Here is a 20218-nt window from a genome sequence, read left to right as displayed (position 1 = left end):
TCTCTCCTTTTACTCCTGTCCACCTTGCACTGGTTTATTTCTCTATCTCTCTTCTCCTTTTCTCTCCTTTTTCTCTTCACCTTGCATTGGTTTATTTCTCTCTCTCTCTCTCTCTCTCTCTCTCTCTCTCTCTCTCTCTCTCTCTCTCTCTCTCTCTCTCTCTCTCTCTCTCTCTCTCTCTTCTCCTTTCTTTTCCTTTTTTCTTCTCTCCACTTGCACTGATTTATTTCTTTCCTCTCCTCCCTTTTCTTCTCTCCATCTTGCATTGTTTTTATTACTCTCTTCACCTTTTCTCTCCTACTGATCCATTTCTCTCCTTTTCGCCTCTTCCTCTCCTCATTTATTTATCTATCCTACTTTCTTCTCCCTCTTCTCTTTCCTTTATTCTTCATCTCGGTTACTCTCGACAAGCTTATCTAGTTTTAACCAAATGATGAGCCAAACAAATGAAAAAATCTCTACAAATAATTTCCTTGCGTTTTTTTTTCTTTCACTCCAGTCACTTTACTCTTCACTTCATGACTTTCCTCCTTTTGTTCACTTCCTCTTCACTCCTTCCCTCCTTTTCTTTACCTCCTGATCTTTTTTCACCTCTCTTCCATATCTGCCACTGATATTATGTTCCTCTCTTTTCCTCTTCTGTCTTTTCTCAATGGTCTTCCCTTTTCAGATATATTGGTCTTACTCTAAAACGCAGCACCTTATGACTGCTTGCCGGCAAAAATCAAAAAGATCTGTAATTATAATAGTCTCCTGAGTACTCCATAGAAACACTTGAGAAACTGATCTGAAGGAGAGAGAAATCTTTACCCATGAGAGACCATAGCTTGGGACTGAACCTCTGACCAGCATGAGTATAAAGTACAGTGCCTTACATATTGGGACCCCTTCTCTCTCCTTCCCCTCCCCTTCACCACAAACTAGACGTGCCCCTCTTCCCACCTCCCCCTCTCCTTCACCACAAGCTAGACGTGCCCCTCCTCTCCCCTCCCCCTCTCCTTCACCACAAGCTAGACGTGCCCCTCCTCTCCCCTCTCCTCTCCTTCACCACAGGCTAGACGTGCCCCTCCTCTCCCCTCCCCCTTACAACAACCTAGGCGTGCCTCTCCTCCTCCCTCAGCGTCCCACAAAACAATACCTACAGATAGTCAGGTGGCGTCAGCGGAGCTTCCTGTTATTTGTTTTTATTTTCTGCCAGTGACAACCATATCAATAACACACACACACACACACACACAGACCATAAGAAAAGCTCACACACGGATTTACTGCAGGAATATATGGGAAGAATATCATCCATTATCATTTCTATGCTGTAAACACCGACTTCTCTTTTTGTGTGCACAGGGTCTGCCACGTGTAGGACTGTCGGCTTCTTATAGCTTGTCTAGCGTCCTTTTGTCTTCTTTGGTATGAAATGCATGGCAAGAAAAAAAATTTAGCGTGGCCCTGAAGACGACCATGAGGGAGGCCGTGAGGTGAGCGATATTGGTACGACCTTTCACTCCCATGGCAATTTGGAGGAGAGACGACATACTATGGAGAAACAAAATGTTGATACCCTATTTGACAGCAGCCTGGAAAACATTTCGTGGCAAAGTTAACTGTCTACGACCCCCAAGAGAATGGAAGCACGCCTCAGTGGCCGCGCCGTAACCAAGAAAAACCAAGAAGAGATGAAACACGAAAAACGGAAGAATACGAGACAATAAGAATGGAGAAAGGAAGAAATGAAGGAAGAAGTAAGAAAGAAGTAACGAATGAGATAAGCAACACGGCAGGTACAGGACAGATGTGGAAGGTGCCTGAGCGTTCATCACCTCAACACCCGGAGATGGACGCGATACCGAGGACCAGGATCGATGGGGGAAGGCCTGTCATGTCACCTTCACCTGTCGAGACAAACAGACTTTTAAAGGCTGCGATTTATTTTCTCTCGTTTGTTACCTAAGATGTCTCGTGCGCTGTTCCTTGAAGGTAATGCGTAGGGCTTGCGTGAAATAAAGAGTAAGCTTACAAAGATAACCGGATAAGTGCTACTAGTTTGTATTCATTATGGCACGGTGCCGTTCGCTGTGTGTCGCATTATCGAGCACAGGCGCTGGGAGGGCGGGCGATATCTGGATCCGGAGGAAGAACACACGGCTTATAACTCCAGGGTGGAACCTGAGAATGACGAGTCTGAGACGAGACGGAGGAGTGGGAGGTGACGCCAGGCAGACCGCGGCAGTAAGGAACAGTGAGGCCAGTGTGAGAGACAGACGACGGTACTGAAGGTAGGAGAAGTGGGAGAGTGAGTGTGAGGGACGTGTCGATAAATTATATTGTATGATGTTTGCAGACTTCTTGAATCCCTATTAGGACGTGTTTGTATCACGTGTACAGGTGACTGCAGCGTGATGGGGGTGGTGGCGGTAATGGCAGCGGGACTGCTTGCTAGCGTGGTGACTGCCATCAACGCTGCTCATGGCCAGTCGCTCAGGGCATCGCACGAGTAAGGGCCTTATCTCTGTTTTCCAAAATAAGGCTGAAGAATATTGTAGTTTTGTTCACTGACTCTGGATATGGAATATTTAAATGCCATGCAAACATTTTTTCTTCCCTCACTTCTGGTCTTTTTCCTTTCTAATACTGAGAAATTGGGAAAATACGCACACCGCGAAGCCGATATGGCGTGTTTTCTGGATGAAGAGTAACAAAGAGATTGACAGAGGACGACGACATAGTAATCAGTTTCATATAGAAAAAATTAATATATATATATATATATATATATATATATATATATATATATATATATATATATATATATATATATATATATATATATATATATATATATATATATATATATATATATATATATATATATATATATATATATATATATATATAACCAAAATGGCGCTAGAGAAATGGACACGACTCCTTACATAACACATCGTGATGGACGCTTTTCAGGATTCACAAAATATTCATTATTTGCCCAAGAGACGTGGATAAAGACATTTTCCATGCCCTAGGAGAGGAATATTTTTAGGTTTATCAACACTACTCTTGTAGCACACACTACTGGTTATTTGTGCCGAAGCTTACATTAACATGCTGGTGTGGTTTTGCAGTGTGTGCTCGAGGATCGAGTTTGTCACTGGAGAAGATCATCAGGTAGTTGAGAAGGTACTGAAGAAGGTACTGAAGGAGTTGTGCGAGACTGGGCAGCGCCATGTCGTTCAGGAGCAGCGACTCTCCAGGGTGAGTACTGACGGTGCGTGAGCGTCATGGGCTTGTCGCCTCAAACAGTAAACACTTAGGGATTCAGGGTTGACTCTAACACTTAACAGTCCATGTTCTCCTTCACTGATCCCCGGCTTTGTATTCCAGGGCGGGGAACAGTTTGCCGTCTTGAATCTCCACCGCGACGCCTTCAGAGCAACGGTGTATTGGCAGGGGGGAGATGCCAAGAACGTGGTGGACGACAGTGACTGGCGGGTGGACGAGGAAGTAGCCTTGGCCCCAGGGAAAGAGGAGGATGATGCTAAAGCGAAGATTTTCTACCACTGGTACCGACATGGGCTTCCTATGTGGCCACTACTCAATCAAGCCCTTAAAAAAACAAATTTTTTTAGGAGACTTTTTAAAAAACTGAATTTCCGGGGGAGACTTTTTAGGACACCCAAGTGGCCAAATTATGCCTTGGCAACTCCTCTTTACCTCGTACCCTATGAAAGAAACAATTACAGAGAAGAAATTATCTCCATGAACAAGATGTTTCATAAGAAGGAAAACCAGAAAAACTTTAAAGACTCTGTTCACTTCAAAAAGTATGTCAATGAATTTTGCCGCAAAACATGCGACAATATTCAGACGGACCCAGACAGGCTTAGTAACTGGCTCGTGCCCCTTATTGACCACAGCTTCACGCACATGATGGCGTCCTTCAAGGAGCAGCAACGCGCCCGAGCCCCAAAAAACAGCAAACTGTCCAGGTGTCCCGATCAGTTGTACGTGTTTCTCCTACACAAGCCGTGCCAACGCGACCTCCAGCTGTTAAATAAAAAATTTGATGATCTGCTGTCCAGCGAGAGTTGTCTCAACATCACTAGGTTGGTGGTTGGGTACTCAGCAGAGGTTCCCCCGTTTGTTTGTTGAATGCGCACGCACACACTGCGTGCAGTAGAGTGAAACGAAAGTAACGTAAAGAATTAATTAGGTTAAATGCAACAATTACTGGTGACCAAAGATGGCAAAAGCGAATAAAGATAGCAAACAGAAAAGTTTTTCAAATTTGTCAAAAGCCGTACTTCAGATCCTGAGTCAAGAAAAGTCAGAGGACAATGTTCATCTTTAATAATCATCTGAACACCCATTATGTCTTTCTCAGTGTGTATGTGTGTGTGTGTGTGTGTGTGTGTGTGTGTGTGTGTGTGTGTGTGTGTGCGTCTGTTGGGGATCACTTACGGTAAAGATACACTGCAAACACAGTGTCGGCCAAATAGGCTAAGCTGGCGATTATGCAGAAGCTGCCCATCGCCAGAGAATTCTGTTCGATGTCACTGTTCAAGATAATTACGTTCCGGAATGAATTCACTGCCACGGCACCCGCAGACAGCGTGAATACGAACATCAGGAAATTGAAAACCACCTCCTGAAAAGTACAAACAAATATCATTAAGTGGGTTGTTTTCTTTGGTCAATAGTTAACATCCTAAGTACTGCTAATACTACTGTAGATGACAACGTAGAGAGCTGGAATGATTGCAATAACCTAACACGTACACACTTCTACGGCGATTTTTAAGCTTCTAAGTTGATTAATGCAACGTCACACACACACACACACACACACACACACACACACACACACACACACAGTTGATGGAAGGTTTGTACTTTATGCTAAATATTTTCTCATTTTTTCTATCACTTTCGCATATCATGAATCTGTCTTACAGTATAAACAAATTATATGTATCAGATCTTTGTCGTATGCATTCATACCTCTACACAAAATATCTGACCTCCGAGGACGTGACAGATAAAGCATCTTACACAAGCACAAAATATACGTTGCTAGTTACTTTCACTAATCGAATAAAAATTGACACTTCTAAGCCTTGCACAAAAAGAATCACCAACAGGGCTTGTAATTACGAGCATAACAAGTCAAGCACGTGGAAGAACCACGAAGGCTCACTGACAGCGGGGAGAGTGTTTCAGGTAATGACTCACAAATATGGTCTTCTGGATCTCGTAACGGCCCATGATGTAGCACGAGAGGAGCAGCGGCGTGATGATCATTGCGGTGACCAGCACGCCGCATCCGAAGAAGTCAGCGTCCGTGGCAAAGCTCAGGCTTAGAGCAAACCTTGCATTGGAGCCACGAAAAATGCCGAAGGCCACCACTACTGTAACCTGTGGAAGGAGGACGATTAGAAGGTGGACAAAGATTTACTTTGTCTTAAAGAATAAACGGACTAACACAGAGATAATGCACCACAAACACAGATACAGAAACGGAAACAAACACAAACAAGGAAACAAGGAAGCAAACACATACGAGGAAAGAAAGAAGCAGACACACAAACAAAGAAGCAAACAGACAGGGAAATAGGAAAGCAAATACAAATAGGGAAACAGGAAAAAAAACAGAGAAGGGAACTAAGAAGAAAATACAGGCACGGAAACAAAGAAGCAAACACAGACAGGGAAACAGAAGAAAATAGACACAGAAACAAAAGAAGCACAGACGCGGAACCAGGAAAGTACTCAGACACCGAAACAAGGAAAACTCAGACACGAATACAGAACGTTAAACAAATATACAAAGCCAGACACGGAAATGGAGACAGAGAGATACAGACAAATCAGAGAGAAGACAGGATAACACATGGACAGAAACTGAGCAAGAAGAAGAAGAAGAAGAAGAAGAAGAAGAAGAAGAAGAAGAAGAAGAAGAAGAAGAAGAAGAAGAAGAAGAAGAAGAAGAAGAAGAAGAAGAAGAAGAAGAAGAAGAAGAAGAAGAAGAAGAAGAAGAAGAAGAAGAAGAAGAAGAAGAAGAAGAAGAAGAAGAAGAAGAAGAAGAAGAAGAAGAAGAAGAAGAAGAAGAAGAAGAAGAAGAAGAAGAAGAAGAAGAAGAAGAAGAAGAAGAAGAAGAAGAAGAAGAAGAAGAAGAAGAAGAAGAAGAAGAAGAAGAAGAAGAAGAAGAAGAAGAAGAAGAAGAAGAAGAAGAAGAAGAAGAAGAAGAAGAAGAAGAAGAAGAAGAAGAAGAAGAAGAAGAAGAAGAAGAAGAAGAAGAAGAAGAAGAAGAAGAAGAAGAAGAAGAAGAAGAAGAAGAAGAAGAAGAAGAAGAAGAAGAAGAAGAAGAAGAAGAAGAAGAAGAAGAAGAAGAAGAAGAAGAAGAAGAAGAAGAAGAAGAAGAAGAAGAAGAAGAAGAAGAAGAAGAAGAAGAAGCGTATACACACACACACACACGTCTACATTTTATACTTACAATTTCCACTAACCTTAAGAATCCCAGGGGGAGTCTTGAGGTATTCCAAGGAGAACTGCATGCTGGTGCGGGCGGAGTGAAGTAACTACCAGAAGTGCCTGAAGGTCGCAAGGTCGCACCGCCACGTGCACACACCGCTGCTCTATGCTGTTAAGCTTTCCTGAAAGAAACGTAAAATCACACTACTGATGAAATCGACGAAAATCTCACAAACGTACGCGTTCGTTCAATAAGTAAATTGTAAGACAGGAAGCAGTGAAGCTTGAGATAAGATTACCACCTGGGTAAGTCTGTCTTATCCACTGAAGACAACTTTTTCCTATTATGTTGTAAAATCATCAAAATAACGCACTCCAGAAATGTTTGCCACCACGTAGCAGTCCCTGTAGAAAAAGGTATGTTTGATATAGGAACCGCCACGTAGTCTTTGCTGTGTATACCTGATGTCCGTTGGTGAAATTGTTAACAATTGTCATGATTTCTACCAAATTTTGGAGCTTTACAATATACCATGACGAGACGAGTGACAGCAACGGACCGATACTGATTACCGATAAACATTACACAATGATAGTACAGTAAAATCCCTCTTATCCGGCATTCGAGTATCCGGCAGCTTCAAGTATCCGGCACATTTTTCCCCGAGCCTTAAAATCAATAAAAAATCAATGTGTACTCATAAAATCGATTAAAATTCCCGCGCGAGGCATACTTTGTCCCCTCGCCACCAGAGAGCACTGCTTCGCGCCATCCGCAGCCAACTGCACTGTGTTAACTCTGACTCAGTCCCGCGTGTGCACTGTTTATTGCCTGACACCTTCATCATGCCTAAAGTTGTAGAAAAGAGGAAGCGTGTTGTGCTTACACTTAAGCAGCTGATCAGATCAGCTGCTGTTTAAGATCAGCTGATCTTTGTTATGGTAAGATGCGTGAGTGTAGGGTGGTGATTGTGGACATAATTTCACTTCTATTCAAGTATCCGGCAATATTCAGGTATCCGGCATGTCGGCGGTCCCGTCGATGCCGGATAAGAGGGATTTTACTGTATGGATGCAATAAACGACAAATAAAATGATAGGCTGCGTGGCACTATGTATTATCTGCTGGGCGAGGATTGGGAAAGAGCGAGGCTAGCAGCAAATCACCTGATCGCTTGTCAATCACACACAAATTCCACTAGACAATAAATACGTTCAGATTTTACTGCATAAGTTTATGTGGAGTGTGTGGATATGGTGTTTCTCCGCCATGGTTGCCCGCCACCCCGGCTGTTGCATCTGTCGCCCGGCCATACTTGAATTTCATACCACGACTAAACAACACCTCAAAATGCCTATGGGCATAGAACATATTAAAAAAAAGCAGCGGAGTATGTCCAGCAGTACACGTGTGGCTGTGCGCAGCGCGCTGGGCATGTCAGGTCTACACAGCTCAGGGGAATGTCATTGCCAAGCAACACTACCACAAGGGATAGAGAGTGAGCGTGGGAGTTGACGGGATGCCCTCGCCTTTTAGAACGCCACCATACAGTGCGAGGTTGATGCATGAAGATGACATCACTAACATTCACAGAGATAAGCAGCAGTGTGCTCAGTTGGAAGAGAGGAATGTTTGCTGTATGAATACTATCACTAAGGCGACACTGCAGTAACACGAGATATGCAACTGTGTGTGTGTGTGTGTATGTGCGTGTGTGTGTCATCTCTACTTAGAAAATCAATGTAAGTACAATAATTTCCTATTTGTTATTACCTTCAAAAATGCCCGTCCTCCTAAATGACAAATATAACTCACAGTAGCAGGTTCCTTTACACTGCGGTGAAGAGCAGGCGTGCAAGTAAATACACTGAGGTTAGGAGGTTGGATGACTATTCAAGTAGGAACATTTCCTCGCTTCTCTGCTGGGATAAGCGGCTGTAGGTATGGCGGCGCCAGAGGCGGTGAGAACACTGAAGTGGTAGGGCGTAGTTAACTGCATCTGAGTGAATCCGTGATAGGAGTGATAAGGAAGATATCAGACAGGCTTGTCAAGATAAGATATCTCACTTACACCGAAGCCTTCCAGCGAATTTAATTTATGCTTGCACTCGCACGCGCAAGCACGCACGCACGCAGGCAGGCAGGCACGCACGTAGGAATGCGCGTACGAACACGCGCGCTCACGCACACGCTCACACACACACACTGTTCAGTCCAAAACATTTCGTGACAACAGTTTTCTTTATGATGTTATACACAGTGACTGCCGCGTGATGGCCCACTGGTTCCTTGCAGCTTTCTGAATGTTGTTCTGGTGATCCAGTATGTGAACAGCGGTGGTGCAAGTGCACAACTTAGTTTTTTTTTCGTTCCTGCAACGAAAGCATCACAGATCTCAACGAACTGTATCGCAATCACTGTCAAGAGAACTCAGTTTGACAATGAGCAGCCTTATCCGGTGTTATCGGGATGACATCATAAATTATTTAGGGAAAAAGATATCATTTGATCAAGGCTATCTTTCAGTGCCTCACTTCTGCTACGTAAAGGGATAAATTTACAAATTCTTTTTAGATTATAATTTTATTGTAAGCACTTGAAAATACTGATTTTTTTTTTTCTTAGCAGTCATGAAATTAGTAAGCATCAGCAATGCAACATAAAGACCATTTCGGACACCTGCAGCAGCATCAAGCCCAGGTAGCGTGGCGTGAATGCTGCAGGAGGCACAAAGCCACAGATGGGCGGAACGCTTGGCTCAGGAGCGGCGGGGCAGCAGCTTGATGGGGTTGCCACCGCGGGGTCGCAGTATCAGCTCGCCCGTCAGCTTGAGGTCAGTCTCTGGGATGTCACTTACCACCCGGAAGTTACGCAATACACTGCTCACCACTACCTTCTCCTCCAGCAGAGCGAACTTTTGACCTGCACACACACCCACAGGCGGAAGCGAAACGATCAGTGAAATAGACGATAAAAAGCATGCGGCGTGCAAACATGCAGCCAAATTTGTACAGCACATGAGTAACCTGTTTAATTTTAATCGCTAAACACGAGACAGCCAACAAGGGCAACTGAATGACCTTGACACCCACCTATACAGTTCCTGGGCCCGGCGCTGAAGGGTACATAGGCATAAGGATGACGCTTGGCTGCGTTCTCGGGCAGGAAGCGGTCGGGATCAAATTTCTCAGGGTCAGGAAACTGCTCAGGATTCCGGTGCAGCTTGTATATTGCCAGGGAGAAATTGACGCCTCCCGGGATGCGCTGGTTATCTGCCCAACGAAGGAATGAGCTCATGGATCTCCTCTCACACAACTTTCTAAGAGTGCTAGAGATATTATTGGATACAAAATATATCAATTCGGTAAATGTTCAGCATGTCCAGTAAAATGGCTTCGGATGCGGCAGAGAAAGGACAGAAATGTTTTAAATCTGCACGTGTGAGATTGTGCCAGTCATCCTGGGGCGTCGCTCTCACCAGCAGCGTCAGGTACAAGCGATGACCGGAGTAACAGAACAAGCATGCCTATTACTGTTGGGTGCTCTACTCGTGGTTGTTGTGTAGTAGCTGGAGAAGCAAATCACTAAAGAGTCCTGTGAATAAGCAAACTGGAGAATGCTTGTTCAGATTTTGAGGAGCTTGTATTGTGAATAGTACAACATTCCCAGATTGTGTAAACAGTCACTGTCAGGTTCCCGAGTGACTTACTGACGTAATTCTATACGAATATAATGGCACTGAATCCCTCCCTTCCTTCAGCAAGCTTTGGATTTTCAGGAAGGAAAACGAATAGGCACTAAAGACTAACGAGGGAGGGGACTGGGAGCTGCTTCCTCCTTCTCCCTGTACCACCAGTCACACTAATGCCACTCGCGTCCACTTAGGTTGACCACCAATTTGTATCTGTTAAGTCCAGACACAGGTACAGCAGAGGTGGTGTTAGATGGGTACATCCTCACGTTCAGGCTACGGTAATACACAGGATAGCACGAGTAGTTCATGCTAGCTACATCTCTGCGACTTCCATATACCCGATAAAAATTTCAAAGAGAGAGAGAGAGAGAGAGAGAGAGAGACTGTTATCACTAATATCGACAGCCACCAATGCCCACCTTTCACCTGCAAGCTCGCCGCCGGTTGAATGACGCCTGTCCCAGCATCTCATGCGCTCACCACACGTGCCGCGCGAGATTCAAGTGGGAACGACAGGAGCGCCATCTCAGAAAACTTGAACATTTTGAAGGCGAGGCGGGCTGATGTATAGACTTCTCGGTATTACACCTGATGCGTATTTCAGGTTATGCTCGACTCTGTCTGTATCCTCTTCCAGTCTTGTTATCTGAGCTACTATTTTATCAATGTAGATGTTAGTTTATGTTCATAGAAATTATTCATTCCGTATTATTTCTCATACAGTTCCTCCTGCCTGTGAATATATGAAGAGAGCGGCAAGGAATCTAATGATTAACATTCGTTCCCAAGAAGATCCCGTTTCCAGCCTTTGTTTGTAGTTCATTATGTCACCGTCCGGCGTCCGATCACCTAACAAGTCAGCATAGGCATATGTGAGAGAGAGAGAGAGAGAGAGAGAGAGAGAGAGAGAGAGAGAGAGAGAGAGAGAGAGAGAGAGAGAGAGAGAGAGAGAGATCGTCCTTTATACAACATATATCGCCATAATGCATTCTCTTTATCAGGAAACAAAAGTATTCCGTGTCTCACTGATAACGATGTCTTCTTTCAGCTTCCTGCCGATGAAGGGGACGGAGGGAAGCAGCCTGAGGGACTCCTTGATGCAGTTCTCGGTATACTTCATTTGCCTCAGGTCCTCCATGGTGACTGGCCGATCACTGTCCCCGAAGATACTGTCCAGCTCCTCCTGTACCCGTGCCTGTCCCCACAGGAAGAGGAGACGATAACGAGAAGCAGAAGTCGGAGTAAAGATGGCCACTAAAATCACCGCCTACATCCTCCCCCTGTAGGACTCACTCACGCACCTGTTCCTCTGGGTGGCGTCCCATCAGGTACAGGGCCCAGTTGATTCCGCTGGAGGTGGTGTCATGTCCCCTGAACATGAACGTATCCACCTCCTCCCTAATGTCCTCGTCAGAGAGAACCTTGCCGTCCTCCGAGGCCTCCAGCAGCAGGTCCAGGAAGGCAAGGCGCCGCTTTCCTTTGCCTGGTGGGAGTACAGGAAGTGATTAGGTATTACGAAGCATAATATTCACATACCCCGGTTATTTGTGGTGTTATTTTTAGCCAAGTATTTAGCGTCTTTCTGATAAATATGGTCCTATGATCGGTACTCAGTGAAAATATATAAATGAATATTGTTAACATACCACTGCGCTACTAACCCAATAGCCGCTCTTCCTCCGAGTGCTCCTGCTGCTGTTCCCTTGCCTTGGTCTCGCGGTGCAGCTCCCGCCGCTCCCTGATGACGTCCCGCGTGAAACTGTGCAGCACGGCCAGGCACGCGTCCTGCTCCTTCTTGATGCCCAGCAGGCGAAACATGAAGTCTGGTTGCTGCCACACTATCATTATCCTCCGCTGAATTAAGTAATTGATCCTGGGAGTCGTAGAGAAGAGGTTTTACTGAACATCCTATGTACAGTTTACGCGTTTACTCGTATATGCGTAGTTCACTTTTCCCTGTCGTAGCGCCACCCCCAAGTATTGCCAGATGCCAGATGAAACTTTGCACGAGGACAGCGTGCATTACTTAAACACACACATCCACACTCACCACTCACCTCTTCACCGCGCGGACATACTCTGAGTCCTCTCTGTCCTGAGCGTTCACACATCGTCCCATCGCGGCCTCTGGTGCAGCAAGACGAGAAGAAAGACATAACATTAACCATAATGTGTATGCAGATCGACTGACTGACTGAATAAATAAAACAATAAATGAATAAATGTACAGATCCATAAGAACACACCGCATATGATGTCCAGAGTGCAGAGGGTGATGAAGGGAAAGATATCAAAGGCCTCCCCATTGGCATTGTCCCTCAGCTTGCTGACCATCTTGCTGCTCTGTCTGTTGAACACGTCCACAAAGTTGTCCAAGATGCTGAAGTGGAAGGCTGGAGTGAGCAGCTTACGGCGAGAGTGCCACTTACTGCCTGGGGGAGGAAGAGGGGAGGAAGGGATAATCTTTAAAGAATTTTTATATAACAATTCTGATATGTTAGTTACTTAAAAAGAACTGTTATACATATATAAAATAGTCGTTTGAGTTCTTTGGAGTACGGTACAAATAAAAATATTTTTTTCACTTAAAAAAAATTAAACACGTATAAAACAAACGTTTTTCGTTTCATATATATATATATATATATATATATATATATATATATATATATATATATATATATATATATATATATATATATATATATATATATATATATATATATATATATATATATATATATATTATATGAATATTCTCCTTCTCCATTTCATAATGTAATCATCTGTAAGCTTAGATAAAAAAAAAATTATCGGAAATTTTTTTCCATTTTTTTTTTTCCAGGTGCTGGACCTACGTTACAAATAAAAAAAAATAAATTTAAAGAATTTTTACATAACAATTCTGATATATTGGTTACTTAAAAAGAACCGTTATACATATGCAAAATAGTCGTTTGAGTTCCATGGAGTACGGTACAAATAAATTTTTTTTTTTCACTTTTTGAAAAAAAATAAAAGACGTATAATACACACGTTTTCCAATTGATATATATATATATATATATATATATATATATATATATATATATATATATATATATATATATATATATATATATATATATATATATATTATATATATTATATGAATATTCCTATTTTGCATTTTATAATGTAATCATCTGTAAGCTTAGATAAAGAATTTTTATTGGAAAATTTTTTTTACAATTTTTTGTACATTTGTAACGGACCTGCGTTACAAATTTTGAAAAAAAAAAAAAAAAAGAATTTAACAACAACACGGCCACGCACACATCAAATCACCATTGACAATTCTAACGCGTTAACCAACGCGAAAATTAAAGACTACCGAAGTTTACAATATGAGACAGCAGATGCAATAATACGTGAGTAGTGGCGGAGACTCACCCGTGGAAGTGAGTAGGCCAGTGCCCAGCCAGGGAAGAAGGTACTCGTAGTCAGTACTCTTGTCTAAGTGTTTCTGGCTGCTCAGCAAGGCCTGTCAGGAACAAAGGGTTATTTTTCGCTATTGATGGGTGAGATTGTGCTTTCATAGAAGGTTTTGTGACTGAAAGACAACAATTGTTTGTCCCTTCTAATCTACAGGGCATCGTTATTTGGGTATTTTTTGCATGTAAATATCATAAACTTCTGTATCACACACACACACACACACACACACACACACACACACACACACACAAAGAATGAAAAAACGTCCTATATATTACATTATTTGCGTGGCACGCTTGGTGAGAGCACCGCTGAGCACACAAACAGATGCCACTTGAGCGCGGTGCCAGCTTACCTCGAAGGCCCGCGGGCTGGTCAGTATCACCACCGGGTAATAGCCAAACCACACTCGCACCACCTCGCCCATGTCGCAGTATGAGTCGATCAGGCGGAAGAGTTCTGGGGATGAGATACCACACTTAGGATGCTCACTCATTCATCGCCATTCTTGCAAACTTAGCCTGACACTGATGATGGTATTCGAATGCAACTTAACCCTTTCACAGGTATGTGAACGTTTTTATTTATTTTATTTATTTATTTTATTTATTTATTGTTATCATTATTTTTTTTTTTTTTTTGTGATCATTCAAAACACTAAATAATATGCATGGGCACCCACACGAACATAGAGAAGGGATAGAATGTTCGTGTCCATTAGGCTACGTAACTATTTAAGACTATAAAAAATAAATATTAACAAAATAAATGTAAAAAGACCAATATATAAATAAACTAAAAGCAAAATATTTTAGATGCTCAATGGAAAAATTGAAAGGCTTAAGCGATAATGTCACATCTTCAATACAACACAAAATTATAACCAGTCCGCGTGATTGTACTGAACAATGGTGGAGAAACATTAGTTAAAGTCATGGATGGCGCTACTTTTAAACGATTGAGATTCTTACCCACGTTATCACAGTTCACCTCGAGAGCCGAACCCAAGATGGGGACGCCCTTGGGACCCGGAAGTTGGTTCAGCAGCCACACCTGAAGTCCAAACAACATGTGTTAATACTACGCTAGGAACACGCACTATAAACGGCACTATAAGACCGTGGCGCCTTAACACAAATCAACCAATTAATCAGCAGGGAATGGTAACTCGGGGAACGTTCCTGAGGACAATAATGGTAGGAATAATTGGTGGCTTGTCCTGCTGTCTAACCTGAGGTGGTACACTCCGCTCACCTTACGACGCCTCTTAATGAACCATGAGATGCCCACGGCCAGTACGAGAGCGAGGATGATGTTCATTAGCGTAGCGCCCACCTCATGGTCTGCCAGCCACTCCGCCCTGTTCCTCAGCCACGTCATGTCGCCGCCTTAAATCACCTCTGAAAACACCAAGGCAGGCTCCATACAGAGAATCAGTCAAGCCACGCTTCTATATCTATTCCACGTCTGTTGTTGCCAATGTACCAGATGTAATGAATGGTTAGTTGATTAATGTGCTTCTTCATGTTGATAAACTGAACCTGGAACAAATATAATATGTACATGCACGAATACCGTGTGCTTTCGAGGTTTTAGATCACATTAATCACTCTGATGGCTTTTATAGTGAAGGAACGAACAAGTCTTAACTTCTCAAATAGAGACTGCAATGGAACTGTGATAAAGTGTTGTTCTGGCGGTGATCATCAGGAATCATATCGACGGAAATGATGGCACTACCCTCTACACACAACTGTGAGGCTGCTCACGTATCAGCTTCGGGGTTTGGAGGGGAGCCTCTCTCGAAAACCAGAATTTGACTCGAAAATAACTCACCAAAATAATGTTATTTGCCTGACATACTAAAAGAACAAGATTGATATTATGTCTTGGATCACAGGCTTCTTGCCAACACTTTACCCCTCTTCCTGGTCATACAGAGGCCCGAGCAAGTAGTTTGTCGTCACAAGGCTGGTGTGGATGGCGCCCTTCAGCCTTCAACAGGGAGAGGGCGTGGGTCCGTGCGGCAGGATGGCGCACTCGCAACTGGGTAGCGACCAGGGGCAGGTGGCACCATCAGTACCAGTACCACTTGACTGGCATCTCTCTCTCTCTCTCTCTCTCTCTCTCTCTCTCTCTCTCTCTCTCTCTCTCTCTCTCTCTCTCTCTCTCTTCCTTTACCTTCAGCATGTAAGATGTCATACGCAAACATGCGCAATCTCTCTTCAGAATATGTTGGATAATGTTTTGTTAATGCTAACACCTCTAATGAGTAACAGCACTTAAATAAAAACAATAATGTCAGCCGCTGCATCACCATGACTCGCATGCATTATGAGTCGTTAGCCTCGAGGCGCCATCAGTTATGCTCCCACACGGCACACCCCACGCCACCACCAAGAAACCCTCTCATTATGCGGATGCCTATACTACAACGAGACTGAATTTTCATACCACTACAAATGAGAATGACTTTTGACTAACTTCAAAATAATCATGACCAAACTGTAACCTAAACAATGAAGAAGTGGATCTCTTTCATTTTTAATTAGGATGAATGGTATTTCATGTATTTACTGATTTATATTCTCTATCAGACATCTGCAAAAAATAGATACTTCTATCACCAGCGTCGAGTAGTCATATAATAAAGATAATACAATGTTTCCTTGTTGTAAACTCTTCCCTATAAGCGCTTGCCTCAAAATGGTTACTGGTAATGCTAACCACTTCTTTTGCCTCTTTTTTTTTTTTTTACGATTCATGTAACCTTACAGCTATTCATTACGTCACTTCAATTATGAATTACACTCCACATACATGCATGCCAACTACTCCTCATCTGTACTAATTATGGCGTCACTGGAACATGAAAATAAAGCTAAATTTGAAGAACACGTGTAATAGGAAGGAAAACAAACAATCCTATAAGAATCTGAGGAAGGGAAGGGGAAGGGAAGGAGGAAATTAACTTCTACATAGCACTTATTATCGTGACTTTTAAATCTAACACCCTGAGAAGAGCGATGAGCCAGCGCCCACACAGTCTCCAAGGCCAACTGAGAGAGAGAGAGAGAGAGAGAGAGAGAGAGAGAGAGAGAGAGAGAGAGAGAGAGAGAGAGAGAGAGAGAGAGAGAGAGAGAGAGAGAGAGAGAGAGAGAGAGATGGATGGAAGAAGGAAGAGATGAGTGACAGGGTTGTAAGATAATAGGTTAAGGCAATGCTGAGAGAAAACAGTGAAGGAACAAGTGATCCATTAAGACTAATGAGACACATCCTGAGAGAGAGAGAGAGAGAGAGAGAGAGAGAGAGAGAGAGAGAGAGAGAGAGAGAGAGAGAGAGAGAGAGAGAGATGTACCAAACAGGATATAGCTAGGCAGGATCTCTTGTTCTAGGTCATGACAAGCAAGGGAGTGGCACCTAGCGTGGGAAGTGAGGTGGAGTGCCAGAAGTGTTTAGCCGCTCACCTCACTGATGCCAGGCCTTCATTCCTGCTCACTCATGTTCACCAGTCAGAAAGAGATGCAAGCCGTGATGCACTCCACCCTGTAAAGTGCACAGTAGCTTTTGTTCAGTGCATAAAGTGCATCAGGTCTTGTTGTACACCAGAGTTCTGTTCTATAAAAACCTTACAACATTAAAATTCTCACAAACAGAATCTTATCTTTACATCAAATTTAGGTGGTTAAGTTTCTTGTTTCTTTTTACCAACTAAATGTTACTTCAGGCATCCTTCAAGATCGCAGTGTACTAAAGCAGGAGTATAAAGCAGTAGTAAAAAAGTAGTGGAAAATTGTTCAATCTCAAAATTTTGATCTGATAATGAAGATATGATTCTTACTTAAAAGGGAAATTTTCTGCTTGCCAAATATTCTTCTGAGTTCAAAGCAACAGCGCTATGATGCTGATACTTAACTTTATTTCACTTTCAACCATAGATACACCTTTCTCACTAATCTTGCATTCCCCATTTGCTCCAGTCTAGTTTTATACTTCAGGGTTTCTTCCGTATACCTCTCCCTAAGAGTGCTCCAGCCCTTATCCCCTATGAGACCTTCTACTCTTGCATACCTTGGTGCATTCAGTACCATTCTCACTACTCTACCCTCCGCATCTCGAAGTACTTGTATTCTTGTGCCTGTTGCAATTCATCCTCTCCAAGTCTCCTTACTGTATTTCTCTTATCCTCTGACCTATTCACTCTCATCACCTTGTTTCACCATTAATTCTTACTCCATACTCATTCACCATATCTAATAATCTTTGGAATTCTTCCGCTGATTCACTGATAACTACCAAATTATCTGCACATAGCAACATGCATATCTTATCATTTCCCAGCCGGCACTCATTCCATTTCCCTCGGAAGTCTCTCTTCATCCCACACTTGTAATGTAGTAACTGGCCAGCCGGCTAGTCACTCCACGCTAATCCTCGTGCATTCCCAACATGCTAAGCTTCCCAGGTGTGGGACCGGCCAGACTCAAAGTCAGATAAGGCCAAGCACCTGGGAGATGAGGGAACCCACGAGTCAGCAGTTAGTCTCGCCTCGACTCTCGTCTCGCACACATGCGGCCGCTCGTCCGGGTATTGCTGCACGCCAACAATAAACCCAAGACTGGTCTGTGTTTGCCTCCGTGTCCTTGGCGTGGAGAACACTACACTTCTCCACTTCCTCCCTGCTGCTTCTCTCATCCAGTTCATCGACATTCTTTCTTTCCAGTGTCACACATCCTTCTCTTACGCGTGAAATTGTGTGGCACATGTGGATAGATCAGGATGGTATGGTTGATATTCTCTGGTCATAATATGCTGGTTGTGGAGCGCCTCATGCATGGTGGGAAGGAAGTGAAAGTGGGAAGTAAGAAAAATAAGTGGAGATTGAGAGGTGTAGGGTGGGAGAATTTTCAGGTTGATCTGAGTGAAAAAAAAGCTGGAATTATGTGTGGTCAAAGTGGCCTGATCGGTAAGGTGGTGGACTCTTGCTGGCCTTTAATGTTCCTGCCACGGGTTCGATCCCCAGAGTGTACTATATTCTAAGTGTGCATGACGTGGAGGACCTGCATGATAAAATTGATTGAGGATGTGCGGAGTGCTGCTGAGAACCAGACAAGGTTTGTGAGAGTAGGCAGAAGAAAGAGCATATGTAAACTTTGATGGAATGGCGAAATCAAAAAGGCTAGGAATGAGTGAAAGAGAGTAGGCAGTGTAGGTGGCTGAAGGAAAAGAGGCATGAAAGCGATGAGGCGGAGGATGAGTATCAGAATGCACGGGCAGCGTATGTAAAGCAGCATCAGCGACTAACAAGGTGAATTATTATAAATGCCAAATTGAAGTGTGAAAGGAGTGTGATTGAATCTTTAAGGGAGAAAGGCATGGAAGGTAGCCGTGAATGGTATAAGCTCATGAGAGGTGAAAATATGTCAGGCAGTGTTTGTGTGGAGAGTCTGAATGTGAATGGAGTAGTCATAACAGAGAAGGATGGAATTAGAGAGGCAATCAAAGAGTTCTGGGAAGAAATAAGTGGTGCAGATGAGGTGTTTGGTGTGTTCATTTAATTTACATGATAAGTAACAAATGATTTATAGACACATAAATAAAGAAGAATGAGATCTGAGGGATATTAAGAATTATACAAGTTCATCTGCCACATAATGTGAATATTTCTTACCTGATAAAGTAATAATAATAATAATAATAATAGCAATAAAACCGTAGACTAAATGTGAATGAGGATATATTTTGTGATGAAAAATCTGTGAGAAAGAGAGAGTGGATAAGCAACATGCCTTGGATATCCCCTTTGATAGGCATATCATAAACAGCAAATACATTCTCACTGTGGCTAAGGAATTTATTAAAACAATATATATATATAATTTAGGAAAGGAGTAGGTAGACAAGAGAATTTGCTAACCTAACCTTAACAGATGCCGAGTACATACAGAAAACATTATATGTAATACGGAAATATTTCACAGATTGTTGTCGGCGTGTATACATCCAAATGTATCCAAGCAAGCCTTTATAAAGGATCCCAACTTGATCTCCAGCAAAGTGGCTACAGTCTGTCCTTCATTCATATCTTGGAAATGTTCACCTCACTCGAGAGTGAAGGGGCCACACTACAGCACGGTCAGGTCGCGGTCACGGTCACTTAAGAACAAGGATTTTTTTTTTTTTTTTTATGTAGGAAGGATACTGGCCAAGGGCAACAAAAATCTAATAAAAAAAAATGCCCACTGAAATGCCAGTCCCATAAAAGGGTCAAAGCAGTGGTCAAAAATTGGTGGATAAGTGTCTTGAAACCTCCCTCTTGAAGGAATTCAAGTCATAGGAAGGTGGAAATACAGAAGAAGGCAGGGAGTTCCAGAGTTTACCAGAGAAAGGGATGAATGATTGAGAATACTGGTTAACTCTTGCGTTAGAGAGGTGGACAGAATAGGGGTGAGAGAAAGAAGAAAGTCTTGTGCAGCGAAGCCGCGGAAGGAGGGGAGGCATGCAGTTAGCAAGATCAGAAGAGCAGTTGGCATGAAAATAGCGGTAGAAGACAGCTAGATATGCAACATTGCGGCGGT

General features: G+C 43.0%; 3 protein-coding genes across 5 annotated transcripts; 1 reads left to right on the top strand and 2 right to left on the bottom strand.

Annotated features, from left to right (window-relative positions):
• Positions 1 to 2125: 2125 nt before the first annotated feature.
• On the top strand, positions 2126 to 4274 carry LOC135103067 (uncharacterized). 2 transcript variants are annotated; one of them, XM_064009020.1, is made up of 4 exons: positions 2126 to 2276; positions 2386 to 2494; positions 3123 to 3252; positions 3382 to 4274. In XM_064009020.1, exons 2-4 carry the CDS (start codon positions 2400 to 2402, stop codon positions 4147 to 4149), a joined length of 993 nt encoding a protein of 330 aa, XP_063865090.1. In that variant the 5' UTR covers positions 2126 to 2276; positions 2386 to 2399; the 3' UTR covers positions 4150 to 4274. The 2 variants fall into 2 exon arrangements, with proteins under 2 accessions (XP_063865090.1, XP_063865092.1); XM_064009022.1 differs by having other exon boundaries at positions 2164 to 2276; positions 2362 to 2494.
• Positions 4275 to 4330: 56 nt separating this feature from the next.
• Positions 4331 to 7313, bottom strand: LOC135102562 (protein snakeskin-like). Its single transcript, XM_064007843.1, has 4 exons — positions 7203 to 7313; positions 6491 to 6637; positions 5230 to 5412; positions 4331 to 4645 (listed from the first exon to the last, which is right to left on the bottom strand). Exons 1-4 carry the CDS (start codon positions 7311 to 7313, stop codon positions 4451 to 4453), a joined length of 636 nt encoding a protein of 211 aa, XP_063863913.1. The 3' UTR covers positions 4331 to 4450.
• Positions 7314 to 9036: 1723 nt separating this feature from the next.
• Positions 9037 to 15717, bottom strand: LOC135103066 (cytochrome P450 4C1-like). 2 transcript variants are annotated; one of them, XR_010269914.1, is made up of 12 exons: positions 15561 to 15717; positions 14895 to 15040; positions 14612 to 14693; positions 13996 to 14099; positions 13596 to 13686; positions 12410 to 12595; positions 12221 to 12290; positions 11825 to 12036; positions 11465 to 11646; positions 10583 to 11358; positions 9562 to 9741; positions 9037 to 9391 (listed from the first exon to the last, which is right to left on the bottom strand). XR_010269914.1 is itself a non-coding variant. In XM_064009019.1 (12 exons), the coding sequence occupies exons 2-12, from the start codon at positions 15018 to 15020 to the stop codon at positions 9228 to 9230; spliced, it is 1566 nt and encodes a 521-aa protein (XP_063865089.1). In that variant the 5' UTR covers positions 15021 to 15040; positions 15561 to 15717; the 3' UTR covers positions 9037 to 9227. The 2 variants fall into 2 exon arrangements, 1 of the variants encoding a protein (XP_063865089.1); XM_064009019.1 differs by having other exon boundaries at positions 11190 to 11358.
• Between the last annotated feature and the right edge of the window lie 4501 nt (positions 15718 to 20218).

The sequence above is a fragment of the Scylla paramamosain genome, chromosome 8 (genome assembly GCF_035594125.1).
Source record: "Scylla paramamosain isolate STU-SP2022 chromosome 8, ASM3559412v1, whole genome shotgun sequence".
Taxonomy (NCBI): Eukaryota; Metazoa; Arthropoda; class Malacostraca; order Decapoda; family Portunidae; genus Scylla; species Scylla paramamosain.
This window is presented reverse-complemented; position numbering and strand designations above follow the sequence as displayed.

Bases quoted from the DNA above. Each gene is read 5' to 3' on its own strand.
- LOC135103067 (XM_064009020.1), top strand. From the start codon at position 2,400: ATGGGGGTGGTGGCGGTAATGGCAGCGGGACTGCTTGCTAGCGTGGTG. The intron at 2,495-3,122 runs GTAAGGGCCTTA...GTGGTTTTGCAG, and splicing joins TCGCTCAGGGCATCGCACGA to TGTGTGCTCGAGGATCGAGT. The intron at 3,253-3,381 runs GTGAGTACTGAC...TTTGTATTCCAG, and splicing joins AGGAGCAGCGACTCTCCAGG to GGCGGGGAACAGTTTGCCGT.
- LOC135102562 (XM_064007843.1), bottom strand. From the start codon at position 7,313: ATGAAGGTGTCAGGCAATAAACAGTGCACACGCGGGACTGAGTCAGAG. The intron at 5,413-6,490 runs GTAAGTATAAAA...CTCCTTCCACAG, and splicing joins TCTTAAGGTTAGTGGAAATT to GTTACAGTAGTGGTGGCCTT. The intron at 4,646-5,229 runs GTGAGTCATTAC...TGTACTTTTCAG, and splicing joins AGATCCAGAAGACCATATTT to GAGGTGGTTTTCAATTTCCT.
- LOC135103066 (XM_064009019.1), bottom strand. From the start codon at position 15,020: ATGACGTGGCTGAGGAACAGGGCGGAGTGGCTGGCAGACCATGAGGTG. The intron at 14,694-14,894 runs GTGAGCGGAGTG...TTTGGACTTCAG, and splicing joins TCATTAAGAGGCGTCGTAAG to GTGTGGCTGCTGAACCAACT. The intron at 12,291-12,409 runs GTGTGTTCTTAT...TTGCTGCACCAG, and splicing joins CACTCTGGACATCATATGCG to AGGCCGCGATGGGACGATGT.